We start from the raw sequence: 15,329 nt of genomic DNA, 5'->3' as shown, positions 1-15,329 counted from the left end.
TCAAATTCTCTTCATGCTGGCTTCTGATATTCAGCACAGAAAAAGGCAGACATGGTCACAAGAAGTAATTATAATTGAGCATATTTCATGAGTAAGATAAGATTTAACTAGACACTTTCTAGCTAAATGGAAATAACAAAAAATGTAGCAGCAGGCAGAAAACAATCTGTTGGGGGGGAAGCAAGCTAAAGTGGAAAACAGCAGAAAAAAATAGTATGTTAATTTGAAGTGTATTACAACACCAGCTAAACTCATCTGTTTGCAGTGCTGATGGGCCACAATAGTAATGTTCTCTGTGGGGTATCATAATATAGAACTATTTGCAGGTTAATGTTCTGCTTGTTTTACTGCGCAGCAGGTGGTAGTGAAAATCTGGTTTAGTCTGTGTTCTGGGGGGTTTTTTTGGGGGGGGTGTTTGGTTTTTTTTTTTTGTGCACTTCCTGTCTCCCATCTACCTGTACTCTTTTTATTTGCAATTTGTTGTGCTTTCAAGAAGTCATGAGCATTAACTGCCTTGTATCCTTTTTTCAGGGGTATTCTAGAGAATAATGGCAGCTGGGGAATCTCTCATACCCGAGTCCCAACAGAATCCAGGCCAGGGCACGTTGCACTTATAGCTGGATTTTATGAAGATGTCAGTGCTGTTGCTAAAGGTATGCTTGTCCTAAAGCTTTGAACACTGTCCTCTGAGATAAGGTGTTTCAGTGATGTGCTAGGCTTCTAGATGGTTATTAATGCATAGTGGTTTGTATACCAAGATTATGTGGAAAATAGTAATTTTGGATGGATTTTCCATTCTTAATATTGAAAAGCTGTGAAAATAGCTTACCTATGTTAATATTTTGTAACATGGTAAAATTTAGCACCCTGAGCCTAAAAGCAGAAGTATTTTATGGCCTCACCTCTTCATGTAACAGAGATTTTAATTATCATTTGGGATAACAGGTGTTGAAACAAGTAATGTACTGTAGTGTCTTAGCTGAACTATTGCTGTCTTGAGTTGGAGAATCAGGAGGAAAATAAAGCAAAAGTCCCAAGCATGTATTTTGTCCAGAGCTGGCTGTCACTGCGTGCTTGGGGCTTAATTATGGGGAATAACATTTTGTGTTACTGACTTGGTCTTTTGTGTGGTCCTCTGCCTTCCCTCAGGCTTCCAGGCATGAACACTGCTAATACTGTGTGTTGGTTTTGGACAGGGGAGGTGAGAGGAGTTACTTGGTTTTATCCATGTTCCTAATCAAAAGCTTCTTCCTTCTGACAACTGCTATAAATCCAGGATTGGCAGGAATTGTTGAGAGATCTATGTATTTCTGCCAGCTGCCTTTTTGTGGAAACAGAAGATCTTGGAGGTTGTATTGTGATGAATGTGTGACTGCTGGAAATATGATATGAGTGTGTAATTTATTGCCTGAAATGCCAAAAACTGAGTTCAGACAACAGGGGATTTAGAATTCAGGAGAATTTTAGCTGTTTAGAAGGTAAATCATCTGTGTGTTTTGCCTGTTTGAATCCCTGAATAATGAGATTGGCTTAGGTTTTCAGCTCACTTTTTAATGAAGGGGAGACTAATTACAATAGAGGTTGAAATGGAGTTAAAACTAAGATTCACAAATTGGAGTTCATTGTGCAATAATATAAAGGAAAGTTATTAAAAATAACCCAAGCAACATTTTGCATGGACTATCAGTCTTGTCAATGAGATTTTCTGGCAACCACATTTAAATCCAGGTGTATTTGTTTAACAGGATGGAAGGAGAATCCAGTGGAATTTGACTCTGTTTTCAATGAAAGTAAATATACCTGGAGCTGGGGAAGCCCAGATATTTTGCCAATGTTTGCAAAAGGTAAGGCTTAAATTTTCCAAATCTTTAACACATAGTTATCAGGTAGTAAAATAGAGACACTTAAAAATTTTGAGTTAGAGAACAAGGTGAATGACATATGTCCAGTTTGTATATTTGTATATACCCTATACTTGGTTTCTAGTTTGTGAATTTGTGAGTTTGAGAGGGTGGAGGAAAAGAAGCAGGCTTTTAATGAGGATATCTCTATTTATTAGTCATCTGTTTAAATAGGCCTTACCTAGTTCTGTCAGCATACTAAAAGAAGCATGCCTTAAATTATAAGGACCTAGTATTTTTTTCTTTGGTTGAGGTTTAAAGCTCTTGATTGCAAGCGTGCAGCTGGGGATTTTCTTCCTACGCATGCAGCTCCCACTGATTTGGGAGATAGAACTGCAACCATGCTTTTTGAGTGTCTGAGCTGTGAAGAAGCTTATTGTGAGTTCTCCTGCTTCTACTCTGAACAATAATATGTGAATGGAAGAACTGCATGCAAGCAGGAACTTGCTGAAGCTGAGGTCTTCTGCTCATGGTATGCAGTACATTCAAGTCTTGTCAACCCGGTGCAATTGGTCTTTGAGTGTGTAGAGATTGCTGAGTAACACGTCAAACAACTAAAGGTTTAATGTTGTTGTAACGAGGGCAGATACACCCTTTTGTGTACTCTCAGAATAAACAGACTGAAGTGAAAAGGAGACGAGCTAAAGGCATATGCTGCAGTTCTGTTCTAAGTATTGGTATTGACAAATGAGAAAAATGGGATAGGCAGAATAGGAGTGGAATATAATATTGGTTTAGAAAAAATGTGTGTCGTATTTCTCATGATGATTCTTGAACTTTTTCTGAACTCATGTCTCTTCCCTTTCTCATCCTGATATTCCCCCCACATCCCTCTTTTCTGTTCTTTACTTGAGCCTCATAAATTTATGGTTTGCTGTAAAAATATCTCCTGATAATTTCCCATGACCTCAGATTACAGCTTGTATTTGGAAATCATGTCGTGGCGGCTGGGGAGAAGGGAAAGGTAGTTGCCCTTGCACAGATTATTTATATTTTTGGGGATGTGTTCTTGGGAAAATATTTGAGGAATTCAAGAGTTTCCCAGAGCCTTGTCTTTCTACTGGTTTTGTTTGAGTAAGAGGAGCAACTTTGATGTTATCTGTAGAGATGTGCAAGGATAATACTCTCAATAAGGCTTGTTCTGAGTGGTATCAACAATGGAGTTTCCTTTTACAGGGGGTAGGGAAATCCCCCAAAGTTGGCAAAGGTTTAGTGCAGCAATGTATCTGAGAAGTAGTAGCTGTGTGGGAAAATGAATCATAGTTTATCATGATAGAGAGATAGATTAACTTCTTTTAGTTAGAAAAAGATATTTTTCTTCTTCCAAGGAGGAAGAGTTTTAGAATACAGAAGGAAGTGGGATTAAGTGTTTATTCTTTAACTTTACTTTTACAAAAAGCCAAGAGGGACATAGGGGAGCATAGCTTAATTTCTCTCCTTCTTTTCATGTTGCAAATTAATGAGGTCACAGCACTCTTCTTGTGTGTATTTTATCATGCTAAAATGTTCAGAATTTCATTAACTAATTCACCACTTCCATTGGATGATGAATAAAGACTATATAACACTTGCTACTTTTTGGGAAGGACAGAAAAATCTTTTGTTTCCTGTCATTGTCTGTATTCCCTAGATACTTTTCTTGTAATAAATCTTTCAAGGAAATGATTGAGGATTCTATAGAGAAGGTAAATAAAATACTCGCAGATCTTTTTCAATATCAGAATAGATATACATGAAATCTTAATCAAAGTCTTAATCCTGTGTGATTAGTGTTTTATTCTGAGACAGTGTTTTAAGTGCCTTGTATCTTTAGCAGGATTAAAAGGTGTTTGTTTCTAATAGTTAAACTCATTTAAGATATGTAAGTTCAGTGTGCTAATTTTAACCTTATTTTCTATGATGCTTTTCGATTATACCCTTGAAATTATCTGAAAATAATGTGCTTTGAAAAAGCCTATTTTTCTTCCACAATGCTCCTTAAAATGTTGAGTTTCTCTTCTAGACTTGCCAGAATTTGAAGTTTGACCTGAAAGGTCCAGTCCTGTACTTTTGTCATGGTTCTGGGTTGGAGTATAATCTAGAGTATTAAAATATCACACGGAAAAAGGAGCTGCTTTCCTTAAGGGAAGTAGATACTAGTCTGTTGCACCCACAGTGCCATTTGTTCCACAGGTTCCCTTTCTCTTTCTTGGAAGCTTCCAGAAACTCTAGAGTCATTGTTTAAATTGAGTATGAAGAGGGGTATCAAGACCATGGGGACAACTGGGACAAACCATTGTTGGGGTTATTCTGGACAGACAGACATCTCGGTCTCCTGTTTTAGTTCCTTGTTCCTAAACAACACAAAATTTCTCACATTCCTCATGTGGCTGTGTTTGATGACAGCTCTCTGATGCCCACACTCTGTCCAGCTCAGTGTCTGACTGTCCTTGTGCATTCATTCTTCCTTCCCCTCTTTTGTACCTGCAAAATTTACTAGCAAAGTCTCCTGCTGGTCTGGACTCTGATCCATGAAAAGCTTGTCAGACACAGAACTGCCTCACTGTAAATCTAAGTAAGGTGTGATAATTTGATCCATGATCCAAATATTTGGATATTGATGCTGAGGATGAGATAAAGTGTCGGACAAGGGAGCAAAAAGGTGGTAACTGGTTTGAGAGTTTCTGGCAACTTCAGTTATTTCCTGTAGTGTAATAGTTTAATCAAATCCAGTAGAGCTCTATGCTTGCTTTTAAAGGATGTTTTCATCCCTGGCTTCCTTCTGCTTCTCTATCCCATCTTTGCTTCCTCATCCTCAGACTTAAAGAGAAGTGTTGGTGTACTGTCACCTGGCACCTCTCAAATAACAGAAACAAAATAGTATTTTCTAACATTTTGCGTAGTAGGATTTCTTATTTAAAAAAAACAAACAAAAGAAAGGTATATTTTATAAGGTATGCATGCACTCCAAAACTTTCTTAGTACGACTTTATTTTGCTACCGTTTCTCTTTATAGCAGTGCAGAGATGGGTGGGTTTATTTGTTTTGCTGTGGTAGAAATTAGAAATGGGTAAGTGGTAGATGTATTCCTTCACTTGGTCTGCAAACTGTGTCCTGTCATTAGGCTTCTCTGATGTGGCACTTCTCAAAGAAGATCTTCTCGGGTTTGCTGTGATATTGTGGAAAAACACTACAGCATTCTACCCTCTTAGACAGTGTTGGACAGGACTTATTTCTTCTTTTGATCTCATTTATCCACCAATCGGAACTTCTGAATTCACTTTTTAATGCCTGGCAGTATTTTCTTCCTTTTCTTTCAGACTGAGAACTACAGCAAGTGTTCTGTGTTATAAGTAGTTGTAACATCTCCTGGGGCGCAGGGGAGAGCTGCGCCAGAAAATCTATGCCAGCTTTTATCTTCTTGGCTTGAAATACCTGCATCCCTTTGGGTGGGTTTGCACATAATCTTGGCTAAGCAGCTCCCTTATACTGGGATGTTAGTTCATTCACAAGCCTGGGAGCTTACACAGCGGCATTATGTAATTGTGACATCCAGCAAATCAGTTATATTCTTGCTGGTCATCAACCAATTGAAGAACATTTCACCCTCTGGGAGTTTACACTGTCACGGTATAAATGGCATCCCTGAGCTGTAACAGCTCTGCTGTTCACTGAGTTATTTAATTAAACTTCACCTAGCTTCAGATCTTCATAGGACTCCTAAAGTTTACTTTCTTCTAGGTCTCCCCCTCCAACCCCCTCTGTCTTTCTCTGCTTTGCTCCCTTCACAGTGAGTAGAGAATGAAATCAGCTTGTCCAGATGCTTTGTTTGCACATCACTGGCCCTCGTGTTGTACTTTGTGAGTGAATATAGTTCAGTAGTTCTCCATTTTCTATTTTGGATGCCTGTTTTGAAGATGCAGACTTTGAAAATTATCTTCCCGAGGTTGTCCACTGGGCTTTTGATAGCTAGAATTGATATACAGGAACCCTTCTGATGCCTTCATTATATGTGATATCTGATGTTTTCCTGTGTAAAAGACCTCATAGATAGGGCACTGTCTTGTATGATTCAGTTGAAAAACCAAAGCTGAATATATTTTTCTCAGTCTCCCCACAAAACACATGTTTAAATGAAGTTCTAAATATGTATCTTCTTTGATTAGAAGTTTCCTGGTGAAATTCTTTGTTTCAAAATGAAATGCTGTTTAATTTGCTTGTACTGGGATTTGTTTTAATACTATCTGCCTTTCCATACTTTATTTCCTCACCTGAGCATACTGGATAACATTGTTCCTCATTCCTCTGAGATGCTGGTAACCTAATGAGGTAAAATGGTATCCAGGTTTCAGAAAACCATAAATTATGGGAAAGTTTAAAATAAGGATTATCATTCCTGATAAGTTTCTACTTCTGTGCATGAAAGTATTTTTGACTATGAAAAGAGAAAAAAACCTTTTATCTCGTATGCCACCTATATTGTTTTTGCAGGTGCTACTGGAGATCACGTTTATACATTTTGTTACGCAGCAGAAAGTGAGGACTTTGGAGCACAAGATGCAGCCAAGCTTGACATATGGGTTTTTGATCATGTTAAGGTAAGCAGACAATCTTTTTATGCTAGCTGTTTATAAAAAGCACATGTTAGCTTTGTCTTAGAACATGTAAACCTTAACACAGAACTGAAAAGGAAGACATTTTTGGAAGATGTATCACATGGGGTCATAAGTACATATTACTTGAATCAACTTTCATGACTAGTGTAATGGGTGCTTAGAGGAAGCATTTGTCATTCTGTGCTGATTAAAAATCTAACACTAATAAAAGCACCCTTTAAAAACATTCTTGGCTTTTCTTTGTATTGTTTGCCTATAATCTGAAAGCCATGGAGTATTACAGACCCTTTAAGATCTTGAATGCTATTAGTCAAGGATTTTATAACAGGTGTTACAGCATGGCAGAAGTCGTAAGTCTTCTTCATGATAAAGAAATAGACAATATTATTGGCTTAATGTTTGTCAGGCTTGCACCCTGACTGTAATTGTTCAATGTGGCTTCTTCTGATACATGTAGCTGGCTTCTGATTATCTGCTGTGGTTCACACTGTGCTGTGGCAGATGAGTCAGAGGAGTCACAGTTAGTTTGGGGGGGAGAAAGGGGGAAGCAGGGGCAGCTTAGGCCCTGGAGCAGTATAATTTGTTGATGTGGTGCTCTGCTCAGCTGACTTGGGTCAGTGCTGGTTCATGACTGTTGTTTTCTCTGACTTTGTCACTGTAAGTATTAATAGTCCAAGACACATAATTTCTGAGTATTCATTAGTTTCTATATTCCTGTTATTCCATGCTACCTCCCTTGTTCTGGATTAAGAAATGCTGATAGTGGGCACTGGTGTATGAATACCTGTATCAGTGAAGCAATTGAGTGAGTTATTTTCTGGATCTCATAACAATGTTAGTGGAGCTTAAGACTTCAAGCTTCTTCCACAAGATCTCTGGGCAGTATGCATTGGTATTAGTTAACCAGCATAAATCAAATCAAACAAAAAATTAAACCAAATAAATCAATAAACCAAATCAGCATCTATTTAGGAAGCCAAGCATGGTTCTGCTTTAAACAAGGGACATAGGGTGGAAAAAATTCATTATAGTTTGCTAATTCTCAAAGGACATGATTTCCTGAGTTTGCAGGTGAAAAGATGTTTTTTCTAATGCCATCCTTTCCCTGAATGTGCACTTTGTGCCATGTTGTGTGTTGTAATGCATATGAATAATAATACAAATCAAATTGGGCTTTCAGTTACACTTGAATAGCTGTTGTCATGAAGTTGCACCCTGCTGTCATTTGGAGCTGCATAAGTATGTGAGGGTGGTGCTGCCTTTTGCTTCAGAACACCTAATGGCATTTCTCCTTTCAAACTCTAATGATGTGTTTAATATATATGTCATTACTGATTACTTTTTCCTCGGAACCAGCACCATTATTTTAAAGACATATTTTGCCCGTCTAAATTTCATACTGTGAATGGATAGGACTTGATTGACTGGCACAAACCACACATTCCATTAATCATGTCTCCAATAACGCATCAACGATTGCTTCAGAAGTGTGAAACTCGAGGCTTACTGAAACCAAGGTCACTCTGTTATTACAGGCAAACAACTTCCAGCTGTGCTAATGAGGTTACATATAAGTAGGAGCGGCAATACTCTTGGCCTACTCTTTTTATTCCTCCTTTGAGTTTTGTATCAAGGATTTAACAACATATTGTTTAATTCATATGTTGGCCAAGGTGGTCCCTGGATTTCTGCCTCTTTAGTAAGTAAAAGATGGTAACGTGCTCCTTCTCTACTGTGTAGTCTACAGGTCCCCAAGTGTCATGAGGGCCACTCGTGCCTTCCTCTTCCCCCAAAAAAGGTGGGGATAAAATGAAAAATGGCTAACTGATGTTTGGGGTGCTAGTGCTGGCACTTTGAAATTGCTTGTTCTCTTAAAAAAACCCCTAACTAATAGTAACTTGGTCAGAAGATGGGTAACTCTCACTCGTTTTTATTTGTATGGCTCAGAAGCAGATTGCTTAAATCATGAGTGGAAGAAAAATTTATGATACTTGATAGTTCCTGTCATGTCTGCTCATGATCAAGGTGCTCCTAACCCTTTCTTGGGACAGAAAATTTAGCACAGACTAGGCTGTGGGCTTATTATCAGCAGCTGAATTAAAACTCAATAATTTTAATGTGCAACAATAGCTTGGAGTTCCAGATGGGCATGGAGTTGATTGACTGCGGTTTTTTTCTGGGTTTTGGGTTGGCTTCTTTGGGGTTTGATTTAGTTTTTTTAGAAGCTTTCCAAATAATTACGGGACTGAATATGATCTAGTGTGATGTGACCTGATGATTCTCAATTAAATAACCTTTACCTAAATCATACTGTGAGTCTGTGCTAAGAAAAATTAAGGAGCAAAATATTGGGAGTGTAGATTAACTAATGGGAAAAAAAAAGTCTTCCTAATGCATTTTTGATTTTTTGAAGTATTTTGTGGAAAACAGTTTTATAAGATTGAACTCTTTTTTAGGGTAAAAGGTTGAAAATTCCAGGAACTTGGTCTTGGAGATGAGTCCCAGTAATGGCCTAACCGCAATTTATTATGCTCCAGATACTCAGTTGGTGTCTTTTGACTTGAATGGACATGTAGATACAGATGACAAATATTTGGGGTTCTTTTCTTTTATTCCTTTCTCATTTTGAAAAGAGTACTTCATTCTTGCTTTGACCCCTTTCTGCTGGAAGAAGGCCATCCAAGCCTTCAGACTGTCCCTTCCATGCAGGGTGGCGGCCAGAGTCCAGAACTGAATTATGTTAAACTTTGAAGCTCTGCAGACAGTGCCATGACCTGATGTTTGTGCCAGTGGATTTCAATACAGATAGCTCTGCTCTAATTAGCAGTACAATGGTTGAATGATTTATTTTAAATACGTAGGCGTCTTGTGCATGATCATGCTCAGCAGATCCAAACCTGGCATATGTTTATCCTGCCTTTGTACATTTTACATCTGCAAATGGGCATAACTATTTAAACTCTCCCATTAACACAAATCAACATGCACCACTTTAAGCAACCAATTAAATTAAGTTGTCCTAGATTATGTATGAAGGAGCTGTGTGAAAAAAAAGTTTGTTTGGTCTCTCTCTTTGTACATGCATGCAGTCAGCAACAGTTTATCAGCCATATTAAAGGATCATGCTTCCATGGAAACTCTGTTTGAGGGAACAAAAGGTCCCCAACAACTTAGATGTTTAACATCTGTAAGTTCATATTCTATTCAGACATCTGTAAGTCATGTATTTGTTAGACTGCTAGGTAGTCTTTTTTTCTTCTTTACTTTCTCCCATCTGAGGAGGGAGATGATTAGATAAAGATTTCACATAGTTATAACCAAACTTCTGTTGTAATGTTTTAATGGGTGTTACATTATAATTAAGTTCACATCTTGCTGTAAATGTTTTAATGGGAAACTTATTGCTGATCTTATTAAACTGCATATCAGTTGTAGCCAGTGCATTATTTTGTTGTTAATTGACAGAAAATCATAGAAAAGTTGCCAGAACTATATAAAAATAAGTTTGGAAGAAAGCTGTAGTAATCATCAAGTCCAACTCCCGGCATGAAGGTGGTTCTCTTAGAGCGAACTGCTCAGGTCTTGCCCAATCAAGTTTTGAGCATCTTCAAGGACAAACCTTTTGAGAAGCTGTTCCAATGTCTGGATACACTTAGGGTTTAAAAAAATAATTTTAAAGAGTCTCTTTGTCTTTCTGGAATTTCCCACATTTCAAATTGCGAGCTTTACCTTGTCCCATTTTTGAGGCCCTCTGACCAGTCTGGTTCAGTCTTCCCTTCACCCTCACAGTAGATGGTTGTAAGAGAAAAATGGAATCTCTCCTTAGCTGCTTTTTCTTGAGACTGGAGAAACTAAGTGCTCTTGGCCTTTTAGTTGTTTACTGCCCTCTCTGAAACTTCTTGGTGAGATTTGGCTTAAATATAAATGGAGGTAATATTACTGAATAGAGCAAATAAAAAGGAAGAAAAAAAAAGAGAAAGTTAAAGTTAACATAATGGTGGGTTGGGTGGGTTGGAAACTAGTGTAGAGTGGTGATAGGACTCAAGTTTTCTGAACACTGAGAACCAAAAAGAAGAGACATTTCATAGGCTACAAGAAGACAAAAAGATGGTTCTGGACAAACAGTTCAGCAACCTCCTGAGCAAGGTGAAGTGGTTTTTGCCCCTACTGTTCAGTATCCTGCTTACCAACTCACCACCTTTATCAGCCTAAGATCACTCCTTGTGGTGAGCTTCCTGTTTGGTTTTGGTTTGTTTAGTCAGTAAACCATTTTTAAAAAAGCTCCATGGGATAAAGTTTTCTATTTGTTCTGGGAAAAGGTGCCACATCTTAGGTTACACTTATCTTCTGTTTACCGTCTTCTTTTTAGTTAGCCAGAGTTTGGGCAAGCTCTTCTGACTGCTGCTGCTCTGGATTACAAGGTGGCTTAGGCTAGGGGAGTGGGGTGGTTTTGGTATGTCATGGGGACTAGTCTGGTGGGAGAGAGGAAACTCAGGCCTTGCCTTCCTCTGAATGGTTTCTTTCGCGCAGTCATTCTGTGATAGAAAAATATGTGCCTTCAAATATTGATCTACCATTTAGGATTTAATTTTTGTAGTTTCCTGTCTGTCTGTTTTGATATGTTGTTTCCTCTCATTTAATTAAAAATAAGAAAACAGAATTATACTGTATCCTGCAAATTACTGATGTGCTCTGGAAAACTTCTTCAATCTGTCATCAAATATGTGTAGGTGAACGAATTTCTGTGGGAAATGGAAATTTTAAAAATAATTATATTGCTATTTAATGTAATCAGATTTTGTTCTTGTGTCTTTATTTAAAATATCTCTGGACTTTGGTCATGATTTTGTTTGGACAGGAGCTGAAGCTGAGAGTGTGTAAATGTTAGTCCATGCAGCTCGTGTATATTCAGGGAGTTAAAAAGGTGAAATTGCATACTGACATGGTTTCCTGACTTAGCTTACTATGATACTATCACTGCCAACTGAGTCTTCCTCTGGGTACGATAACTTTTATTTACACAAGGTGTGAGCTTTGGTTTTTAAGAGCTCCACTGCTATCACAAGTGTGTGGTGGGCTGCCCTGTTCTTTGGTGGCAGAAATGGTTCCCTGGCTATACAGCATTTTCCCTGGACTCTTGCATGAAATTTGAAAACACTCTCATTTATATTAGTGTACTGCAAGGTTCTCTAGATGCTCTTTGGACTAAAACCCTACCCAACTTTCTTTCCTTGGGCAGTGTTATTACTAAGGAGCTGATGTTGGAATAGCTGTCTGCCTGCATTTTGCATTGCTGTAATATGGCTGGTCTAACACAGAATAGCTGTGTCAAGACTCATTCCATCTGAGGGGAGAATTCTCCCCTGGCATCTGCCTCAGGGATGCATAAGTAGGACATGTGCAAGGCAGATGTATGTTCTGTACTTCATGTATTTACAAAACATGTCATGTTTCGTTCTGTTATTTTAGTTTCTGCAAACAAGTTGTAGCTTGGTATCTCAGTCCTGCAATACCTGCTTTCAAAGTGAGAATGTTTGAGACCTTTGCTTCCAGTGTAAATGCAGTAAATTAATGGAAATGTAAAGCTATAAGTGATGCTCAGGAATGGTTCTTGTTGTGTTTATACAGGAGGCAAAGAAGGGATGATATGCAATTAACTGGTATTTCTGCCTTCACAAACTCAAAAAAGCCCCACAAACAAAGCTGACAAAACCAAAACTAAAAAAAAACCCACAAGAAAAAGATCCCCCAAAACAACAAAAGACACCTCAACTTGAGTGTTGCCTTAGATAAGCTGAAATTGTGGACCAGCTATACTGATAGCTGTTATCTTCCAAGAAGTAAATTGGGAAGTCATTATTTTTTCTCTTTTTTTTTAACTCTAATAACTACTAGTATTTTGACATGAAAACAGCTGTGTTTTAGTTTTAATAAGCTGCCTATCTTTTTCCATTTTACTCAGATTAATGTATTAATGGCTTATTCCATGCAGAGCTTCTTTAATTCTTCCAGAAGTAATCAAACATTGTTCTCTGCACTGAATGAGGAGAAAGTGGTTCTGTTCCTGCATTTGCTAGGCATAGACACAAATGGACATGCTCATCGGCCAAACTCAAGGTAATTGAGATATTAAGCATATCTTTCTTATTAGTTTTAAATGCAAGCAGTAACTTCTTTAATAGTGTTATATATCAAGCCAGAAACAAGACTGGTAGTGTTGTGGGTCATATGTGTCACCATGATTACCTGTGTTCTGAATTTTCTGGGTTATTTTGTTTTTTAAGTTCCCATCTGTAGAAGTCACAAATTATTACTATATATGGTATACCTGGTTATACTCCTCTACTCGAGTCTGATTTTTAGCAGATTATCTTAGTTATAGCCAACACATAGTCTAGAGGATATGTAGGAAATGGCAGTTTTAAACATAAAATGGATACAGTTTTCAGATTTCCCATTGCTGAAATTATATAGTTGAGTTTACAGGCAACAGTAAACTTAACTATAATGGCTGCAAATTCCAACATTATGCTTTGGCTTTCCTTATGACTCTTGAACCAAGAAGAGTTTAGATTAACAGTTCTCATCGCCAATTTGTTTTGAAGTACATTATTTGAGAACTTTCTTTTCACTTCTTCATGTGCTTTGAATGTAGGATTTTATATCTTTCTCTTGATCTTTGCATACTTTCAAAATTCATTCTCTGATTTCCTACATCATTCCAAAGTTCATATTTGCTCTATCTCTCATGTTCATTTGTTATGATTTTTTTGAAGACAGAGTTTTAAAACTGACTTTAGCAACAGCAGCAAAAAGAAAACTAGTTGCCTGAAAATTAATCACGGCCACTCTTTCTAAAAATATGAAGATTTTTTTATTTAGCCTCTATTCCACAAAACCCTAGGAGCTGTCCTGATCTATGAATCATCTCAAAACAGTGCCTGCATGGCAAGATCTTTCTTTGCTATTTAGTTACCGTCTTAAGGTAATTTTTGCAACTTACAATTTAAGGTGTTTGAGTTTTCCAGAATTTCTTAGTTTTGTTATTCTCCTTAACTTGCCTGATAAGCTGGGAGTGATAAAATTATAGTCTTAAGTCAAGGCCAGGTCATATTTGAAATATAAATCCATTTGAAACTGTGGTTTCGGGAGCTTTCAAACTGTGCTATGACAACTTAATATCTCACATAACACTCAGAGGAGGAGAGATTTTACACCTAGGAAGCCTTTTGTTACCTTGAGGATCTGTAGAGGATAAAGCTGTCTATAATAAAAGGACTGGGCATTATGACCATGGATAACTTGCTTTATGCCAAGTGTGAGAGCCCCCTTGAATCTAACATTTTTTCTTGTTTTTCAAGGGAATACAAGGAGAATATTAAAAAAGTTGATGAGGGTGTGAAAGAAATTGCTTCAATAATTGACCATTTTTATGGAAATGATGGAAAAACTGCGTTTATTTTAACTTCTGACCATGGAATGACAGATTGGGGTGAGTCTTTTTAAATGCTGAGTCGGCTGAGATTTTGGGCATCTGGAGTGTGATTAGAACTCTGTCCCATTAGGAGCTTTGAAGCCCCTGCTTTAATTTGATATCCTAATTGTTTCTTGTGTATCAAGAAATGCAAATTGCTGTGACAGCTGTGTTCCATTTCTGGATAGAAAAAAGTAAGGTAAAGCTTAACTCCCTCAGTGGCTGCTAGTAGGGATAGAAAGACCTGAATACCTCCTCTGCAGAGAACTAACCCAAGCAGGAGAAGACTGTTATTTGGCTGCCAGAAGCAAAGTTGGTCTTGTTCCAGCCTATGTGGGAGATACAGTTTTCACTTTGGTGCTTTGAAACACCTGGAAAAGGTGGGAAATCTGTCCAGATGCTGGTGGAAAACTTGACAGGGGGGAGGGAACGGGGAGGGAAGAAAATCTTTTTGCTTATTTTGGGCTTTTAAGCGCAGCAGAAAGGATGGAATGGACTGCTGTATGATCTTTCTAGATGAGACTGGTGCTGGAGACTAGATGGAGGAGCTGAGGGTACAGAGAGGAAAGTGAGGCAGGGGTCAACCATGCAGATACCCACAAAGGGCACTTGTGAAACACCTGACCACAGTGGCCAAATGCCCTGAGGCAATTTTGGCATAACTAGATTAAGGGCAGATGAGAAGAGTTTAAGATGGTGAGCTCATTTAGACTTTTTTCTTCTTTTTTTGTTTTTTTCCAAGAATCTTAAAAACACTCCTGTCCTTGTGTGCAGCCAGTGAAAGTGCTAAGTCTCTCTTCCAATGTGCATGTTTGTAACTATTGTGATATTTTTGAACCAAGATGGCTTCAGGCATGGTCGTGGGAAAATGGAACATCTTACTCTGTGTCTGAAATCTTAAGCTTTTTCAATTGAAAGGATGCAGACTTTTTCTGTCATCAGAGGTGACAAAAATATTTGTATATTTATTCATAATCAGCCTAATTACTGCTCATTTACAAAATAGTCCATTTTGTATATTTACTGCTCAACTTACTGTTGAGCTGACTGCCACTTGCAAAAAAATTTTAATTCTGCTATATTTTCTTTCTGTTTCAAGTAATCATTTAATAATTTTTTTATGAGGAAGGTGTGTACATATATTTTGTGTATATGTGATCATAGGGACCTCAGGAAGTCCAACCACCTACTCAAAGCAGGATTAGCTTTGGGATCAGACACAGATGCTAGGGCTTTATTCAGCAGAGCCTTTAAAACCTTGAAGGGATGGAGCCTATGCAACCCCTTTGGGCAGCCTGGTCTGCTGCTTGCCTGCCCTCATGGAGGGGGAAAGGTATTCTTTATCTGCAATCTGAACTT

The 15,329-nt window shown here is 37.9% G+C and overlaps 1 protein-coding gene across 1 annotated transcript in view; it reads left to right on the top strand.

Moving 5' to 3' along the window:
• The window catches only part of PIGN (phosphatidylinositol glycan anchor biosynthesis class N), an 86,739-nt gene that overhangs the window by 3,811 nt on the left and 67,599 nt on the right, over nt 1-15,329 (top strand). Inside the window, exons 2-6 of the mRNA XM_018076893.2 lie at nt 532-653; nt 1,746-1,844; nt 6,372-6,478; nt 12,489-12,613; nt 13,858-13,988. Of these exons, the coding sequence (XP_017932382.1) occupies nt 532-653; nt 1,746-1,844; nt 6,372-6,478; nt 12,489-12,613; nt 13,858-13,988 (584 nt within the window). The remainder of the gene's footprint in view (nt 1-531; nt 654-1,745; nt 1,845-6,371; nt 6,479-12,488; nt 12,614-13,857; nt 13,989-15,329) is intronic.

The sequence above is a fragment of the Manacus vitellinus genome, unplaced genomic scaffold (assembly GCF_001715985.3).
Source record: "Manacus vitellinus isolate BGI_N305 unplaced genomic scaffold, ASM171598v3 scaffold_33_pilon, whole genome shotgun sequence".
In the NCBI taxonomy this organism is placed as follows: Eukaryota; Metazoa; Chordata; class Aves; order Passeriformes; family Pipridae; genus Manacus; species Manacus vitellinus.
This window is presented reverse-complemented; position numbering and strand designations above follow the sequence as displayed.